We start from the raw sequence: 7,341 nt of genomic DNA, 5'->3' as shown, positions 1-7,341 counted from the left end.
ATGATATCATATGTACAGGCTGTGATAAAAATTTTAGAATGTTTGGAGAAAGTTGTGAGACACTATGTGTAGAAACCTAAGAGATCCACATGAAATCTAGTTATTTCATGTGGATCTCTTAGGTTTCTACACATAGTGTCTCACAACTTTCTCCAAACATTCTAAAATTTTTATCACAGCCTATACATATGATATCATGACACGTGGACAAGTTTCATGATGTTCTGACTTTGTTTGTGTTTTATACAATTTTTAAACATGTGGATGCCAAGTTCACGGCCATGTTTAGTGAGCATGTTGCTCGACGTTTCCGGTACGCTTCTGCAATCGGTCGTAACTTATGCTAAGTAACATGAATATCATTTTTTCATGCACGGTTTTCCAAGTTTCGAGTGACCTGCAGTTCAAATTTGAATTTTCCGAAGAAATTCAAATAAACGAACTAAATCTACTAACTATGTAAACTATGTTATAATTGTCCACAAATGATACATGTAGGTCTACATAGTGTAGGAACATACCACAAAAAGTTTGGGAGACAAAATAAAAAAAAATGAAAATACACTTTGCCGAGTGTCTAGGTATGACACTCGGCAAAGAGGGCTTTGCCGAGTGTCTATTACGTAGCACTCGGCAAAGAAGCCTCTTTGCCGAGTGCCAGCCGTTGGCTCTCGGCAAAGACTGACGGCCGTCAGCTCTGGGACGGCCGCTGACGGCCCTTTGCCGAGAGCCCCGTTTGCCGAGTGCGTTACACTCGGCAAACTTGTCTTTGCCGAGTGCCTACCTGTGCCGAGTGTTTAGCACTCGGTAAAGGGGCTCTTTGTCGAGAGCCTAACTTTACCGAGTGCGGCACTCGGCAAAGCCTTCTTTGCCGAGTGCCCGACAAAAGGCACTCGGCAAAGAATGCAACACTCGGCAAAGCCTCGGATTCCGGTAGTGAGAGGCTTTCTTGCACGCTTTGTTTTAACCAGGCTAATTGGCATATGTCAAATTACTGTACAAGTTAAACCCCATGCATGTGATGATCGGTTCAGATTCAGAGAGAGATGCTTTGAATGTGTCATTAATGAATGGCGGCATTATTGGGCTCCATATGTGTGGTCTCGCTAGTGACGGACGGACGTCAGAATTTGCTCTCTTTAATTTCGGCTCAAAGAAAGGTTCATGGAACTCGGACGGACACTCCAGCTTCTACATGCATGCATGCATGACGAATGAAACTGGCACGAGCTATCGCTAATTATATCACGTGCTCATCAAAAATTGACACGGCGCGGCGAGCTGCTGAGCTTTTATGAGTAGGACCGGCTGTATTTATCACCGGGTCCGCCGGGCACACACTCATCGGACCAAACGAAAAGCTGCAGCGAGCCGGAAAAGACTGAAATGATGGCTCCATTTCCCGCTTTTTTTCTTTTATTTTTCTTCTTCCAGCAGATGACTTCGTGTCGCCTGATCGATCGCAAATTAACAAGCCTGTCGCTGGAGTCCGGCACTGTCAGTGTTTATTTCGCTGCACATGGATCCCTAATACTAAACGTGTAGCTGCAATAGTTTATCACTCAGCAGTATCATTTTCCTCCCATTTCCATCCTGCATTTCCCCAACAAACGCTGCTGCTACGCTGTGCTCTCTGCTCGTTGACACGGCTGTCATTTCCCTCGTTGCCACTGTATATAATAACGATTAATGATCCGGTATTTCTATTTCTATATATTAAACGAGAGAGCAAAGGTCAGCTACTAGGATGTCCACGTCATGCCTTTTATCCCTTACCGTTCGATCAGATATCGACTGCATATGGAGGCGTCGGACACTTGACGTCTGCCCACATGCCACGATAGGTACCTGTACGCACTCCATTTTTTCTCTCGCTTGGACCAAGCTCTAGAAACGTCTCGTTGTGTATCGAAGGGAAAAAAAAGAGAACAAATAAGCAGTTGCTCCGTTCGTGGGGACAGATCAATGTGGTTGTGCCGAATCAGCAATTTCATCAGCTCTGTGTGCGCGATAAAAGATAGATTGGAGACTCTCGAAAGGCGGAGGTATTATTTCGCTTTCAATTAACATTGCTCTAACTTTGGTTGCTAGACTGTACAACTACAATGCATAGATTTACCCTCACATGCAATCTTGGTCCTTCAGCTGAGATTGTTTCCTTGCATACATGTCTCAGATTAATTGTGTACCTCTGTGACTATGCCAGTATATGTACCTATATCATTTCCACATGCATGTTCACCTACTCTTGTGCTACTTTTAAATTATTATATCTATTCACAGTTAAAAAAAAGTGAACATTTATATTTCTGATGATGTACAATTTCGAACATATACCAAAGTTATATAAACTTTGTCATATGCACACTTTGTTTATATAAAAAAAGAAAAACCTTCGTATATATAACACCGCGCGCTAGGCGCGCGTTTGTCACTAGTATATGTTTATTGTAACACAAGCTAAGCATATAAGTATATATCTGTGCGCTGCTGGGGCATGGCACGCACACAGCCGGAATCAACGCGGGGTCAGTACTGCAGATTGACCACTGACCGTCAGAGAAGCGCGTAGACGTACAGCAACCTCTTGTTGTTGGGTTTGCCCTTTATATTTGTCCTGTCGTTCTATATATTTTTCAATGCCATTCACACTTCTCAGTAGAATCAAAAAAAGAAATATGTCACTCCTCCAACTGCGGTGCGGGCTCCATGCACACTGACTTTCCCAGATCAGTCCAAAGTGTAGCCTGTCGTTGAATAAATTACTGTTACTACACCTACCATGATATCTATACTAATTGAGGATAAAGGAAATACATGTTTATCATACATGTTGTTCTATTCGTCAAAATGTTATAATAAATTATTTTAATAGCTTATAAACTAATATGGTAATAATCATACTCTGGTTAGTGACCTGAGTAGTGTCGCAAGTTCCAGTGCTCAAATCTTTATTTGAGAGGCTAAGTTCCCAATTTTAAAAGGCTGGATGTATAGTAGAGGCCAAGTAAATAAAAAACTTCTCTAAAAGACAATGTTTCTATAAATAGAGAGTCTTTTTTTTTTCTCTCGTCTACATGTTGTTCCAACAAATAAAGCGCCCCATGCAGCGAGTATAATAAACAACTAGTAGCACAAACTAATGACGATCTAAAAGTATATATTATATGCACACCCTGGTTTACAGAGGACGCAATCATGGAACGCACTATGAATATTCTAGAACCAAACTAGAGCGAAGAACTACCCCTAGCCGCCCTCCCAAACAATTAAACCGCCAAAGATCACAGCCAACGTATAACTAGCTATCCCTGGAGATTAGTCATTTCTTATGTTGAAGTGTAGTTAGTGGCACAAGGTTTAGTGTTTGCATGGTAGGTAAGCAGGATAAGGCCATGCACATGTGTGGGCAGCAGCCTGCCTGCCTACGTACCGGTTAGGTATGTGGTATGACGAATGAAGCCATATATACCATTTCGCTACGACTCTAGTACGTGTTAGTTTTTTGAGCCTCGCTACGAGGTTAGTTGAGTCGTGTACAGAGCGCATGCATTACGTCGACTAAAGAATGAACGGGTCGGCATGACACACATGATCAATGCAATGCCGTCTTGTGCAATAGTCGTCCGTGAGCATGTGAGCTCCGGCTCCGGCAGACCAAGTTTTCTAATGCTTGCCTGGAGCCAGCTGGGGCCTGGGGCCATCACTCATAGCCATATGCTTTGCTACTTGCTACAGGGCAGGCCGGTCAGAGCTGTTGTTTAGAGTTCATCTGTCTGTTGACTACTGAATTGCCGTTTTGCATCATACGTACTGACTTGTAGAGCGCACGTACGCGGCCGCCATGGCTGCGGCGCCTTCTCTGTACGTCGTCATGCGGGCATATTATTGCATGGTAGCTCTCTCGTTGGCCTGCAGCTACAACACCAACCCCAACAGAGATTGCTTGTGCGTGGCGGTACACGCATCACTGAAGCACGTACGACGCGGCTACAGTGCTACACTGGGTTCAGTCGCCATCACGGGACGGCCGGGGACGGGAGCAGTGGTGGTCGCCGGCGCGCTAGCTGTCCGCGTTTGGTTTCGTTGGGTTCTTGTCACTAGCACTCGTACCTGCAGTGGTTCTTTAGTCGCCGTGCCACCCTACTAGCGCTTAACAGTTTGTGAGGTGAACCCGGCAATCTTATGGTACGGCCACAGCGCCTCTCCGTAGGTGCATGCATCAAGTTCGCCAGTAGCAGACCGAGTACTTCCGTTCTCTGAGGGACGCCATTCGGCGGCTAGGTAGGTTCGTGTGCAGTGGCTTTCCAAGCCCGTACGTCTGTGCCACCGGAATCGATCGTCATGTCCTCACTGATCGATCGCCAACGAAGCGGTGTACGTGTGTGGCCTCTACACCCTACCGTGCTCAATTCAAATCAGTGAAATCACTGCAGCCTCGATTAATGTTTGAGCAGTGACCACCGACAATGGTCAAGGTCGCCGGAGTCCTGCGGCAGTGAGTCAGGCGACCGTGTGTTGCACTGCAGCGGGAGAGTTGCTCTCATTGCTCCAGCTGCACAACCTACCATCAGTTGCACTGCAGTTTTCTGAAGGCCCAGGAACATCGAAGTTGCCGGCCCGCGTTTGGTTTCGGGCTTTCGGCCCGGCCCGGAGGCGGCGACGACGGGTGTGCCGGTGTATTCGTCACTCACGAAGGCGAAAGCTTCGCTGATAGTGCAACAAGGCAACGAGTGGATCACGGGCTGGTGATAGCAACCTTGAGGCCTTGCAAGTTTACTCACGGATTAGACACCCATCGCGAACTTGGCACAGTGTATTGTGTAATCTTAATCACTAGCTACGTTTTTAACATTTAGACCTGTAAGGCTGTAAACATTACAGCAAAACAGTATTGTACACGACCATATACACTGTCCGCTAGTCATAGGCATTGGTCATTTTTAATAAAGCACGTTTATACGTCTCTACGTATAGATTCTCGAACAAAATATTAAAGTATATATACACATGGTTTCTCAAAGCGAAGCTACAGCTCCAAATAGGCTTGGTGGGCGACGTCCTATGTTTCCACTTTTGCGCCACGTGCCCACAGCCTCCGCGGCGTACCGCGTACCATAAAAACCAGACCCCGCTCCGATCTCCCCGTCTCCAAGTCTCCACTCTCCAGGTCTCCACTCCCCGCGGCCGGCTCCTCTGCAGCCCCAGTCCCCTCCGGCCCAACAACAGCTTACAGCTCCACCACCGCCGCTCCGCAGGCAGTCAAAAGCTGCCATGGACACGGACGACGCGCAGGAGCCGGCCACCCCAACCTCCCCGTCCCCGTCCCCGTCTTCGTCCTCCTCCTCCTCCTCTTCCTCGTCGTCGTCCCCAAAGAAGCGGGCGCGCAGGGACGGCGGGCGGCACCCGACGTACCGCGGCGTGCGCATGCGGAGCTGGGGCAAGTGGGTGTCGGAGATCAGGGAGCCACGCAAGAAGTCCCGCATCTGGCTGGGCACCTTCGCCACCGCGGAGATGGCCGCGCGCGCGCACGACGTGGCCGCGCTGGCCATCAAGGGCGCCCGCGACGCGCACCTCAACTTCCCGGGCCTCGCGCGCCTGCTCCCGCGCCCGGCCACCGCCGCGCCCAGGGACGTGCAGGCCGCGGCGGCGCTCGCCGCGGCCGCCGACTTCCCCCTGCCCAATGCCGAGAGCGGCGGCTCCGCCTCCGACGGCGCCCCGCAGGACGACGCCGAGCCCAGCCCGGACGACGCGCTGTTCGACCTCCCGGACCTGCTCCTGGCGGACCTGAGATGCTGCGGGCCGCCGCCGTCGTGGGCCGTCGACGACGACGTGGTCGGCGGAGGCGCGTTCCGGCTCATCGAGGAGCCGCTGCTGTGGGAGTACTGAACTGGCCAATGCCACTGCCCAGTGTTGGACCGTTCGGACACATGTAAAAATGCCGCTGCTTCCGCTCCTCTCTCTCTCTCTCTCTTCTTCTTCTTCTTCCTATTAAAAACATCGAGGTTGCTCTGCTTTTTCTTCTCCGGGTTTTCCTTTGCCAGATTTAGGCGCCGCGCTTGTATAAAGTGACTTTCTTTTGTTTCTCTCTCCTCCTCCACTTGCTTGATTTGGGGGACAAGAATATGTATAATTAAGAAGCATCTTGTGTTCCGTCACTTCTGGGTGTATTGTTTATTCTAGTGGTAAAAAAAAAGCTGACCAGACAAAGGTTTGGGCCAAACGGGCGGTGGTATTTAGTTATTTACGCATCCGGCTGTCGACTTTGCGATCACTGATCAAAACTTCAATTAGACTGTTCGCTTAAAATAGGGACGTATAAGGTGAAGTTTTAAAATAAGGGATGCGGTGGGAGATTGATATTGGTATAGGGGATTGATAGGAAGATCTACTCGCAAAGTGAAGTTTTAGATAAGACATTAGACAGGGGATTGGATCGTACTCCTGCCTGCTGCTGCTATGATCGTCTCCTTCCTCGTCTGAGGAGGACGAAGGAAAAGTCTCCCGCCTTCCGAGCCACGGCAGGAATCCCCCCGATCCGCTCAGGCGCAAGTTAACAAACAGTGCACTAATAAATAATTGGCCCTTGTTTAATGCTAGTATGCTACTGCGAACAGCGTCTCCTAGTACGAACGGTGACGTGTGCCCGCGTGGAGGACAGGAGCGCGAAAGCGACGGCCGCCGCGAAAAAAAAATGCGGCATCCAGCTTCCGGGTTAAGATTTGAGACAGGCCCCGTCAAATAAGTAATCACGCTCGCAGGGACACGGTCGCCGGACCCGGACGACCACAACGCCCCGCCCCGCTGAGGCTGTGCGCAGCGGTAAGCGCTAGCCTTCCTCCTCCCCTTGCATGCCGGCTGTAGGGGTCACTCTACCGCCGCAGCGGTGCCCTTTACAGCGCATCCTACGCGTCGGTTCCCTTCTCTTTCCTCCAGATCTAGCGTGTCACTGTTCATCACCCTAAACACTATGCTGCGGGTACACGAGTAATTGTTAGTAGATAAAAAATTGATAGTTAATATAGAAAATGATATTTTATATTTGTAGTGGGGTATAGGGGAGTATTTAGGGGGAACCGCTACAAGAGATGAAAAAATAGAAGGAAATATAAGGAAGAAAAGTGATATAGGGGGAAATTTAGGGGTAACAGTTGCGGATAGCCTGATCGCATCTGGTGGGTGCCTTGGAGTGCTCGACACGTTACGCACACCGGCACGACCGCACAAGGCCTGGCCTGGACCTTCATTGTCCAAATTCACACAGGAGGTGTGTGTGTGTTTTTTAGGGCGGGTTACTGTACTCACCTATTTTTTGTTATATATATTGCGAGGCAGGAAAGA

The 7,341-nt window shown here is 49.1% G+C and overlaps 1 protein-coding gene across 1 annotated transcript; it reads left to right on the top strand.

Moving 5' to 3' along the window:
• The first annotated feature begins 5,153 nt into the window (after positions 1-5,153).
• LOC109943013 (ethylene-responsive transcription factor ERF039) lies at positions 5,154-6,162 on the top strand. Its single transcript, XM_020545735.3, has one exon. The coding sequence runs from the start codon at positions 5,275-5,277 to the stop codon at positions 5,887-5,889; it is 615 nt and encodes a 204-aa protein (XP_020401324.1). The 5' UTR covers positions 5,154-5,274; the 3' UTR covers positions 5,890-6,162.
• The last annotated feature ends 1,179 nt before the right edge of the window (positions 6,163-7,341 follow it).

Source organism: Zea mays, chromosome 10 (assembly GCF_902167145.1).
Source record: "Zea mays cultivar B73 chromosome 10, Zm-B73-REFERENCE-NAM-5.0, whole genome shotgun sequence".
NCBI classification, from domain to species: Eukaryota; Viridiplantae; Streptophyta; class Magnoliopsida; order Poales; family Poaceae; genus Zea; species Zea mays.
Note: the sequence above shows the minus strand (reverse complement) of the source record. Positions and strands in the feature narration are given on the sequence as shown.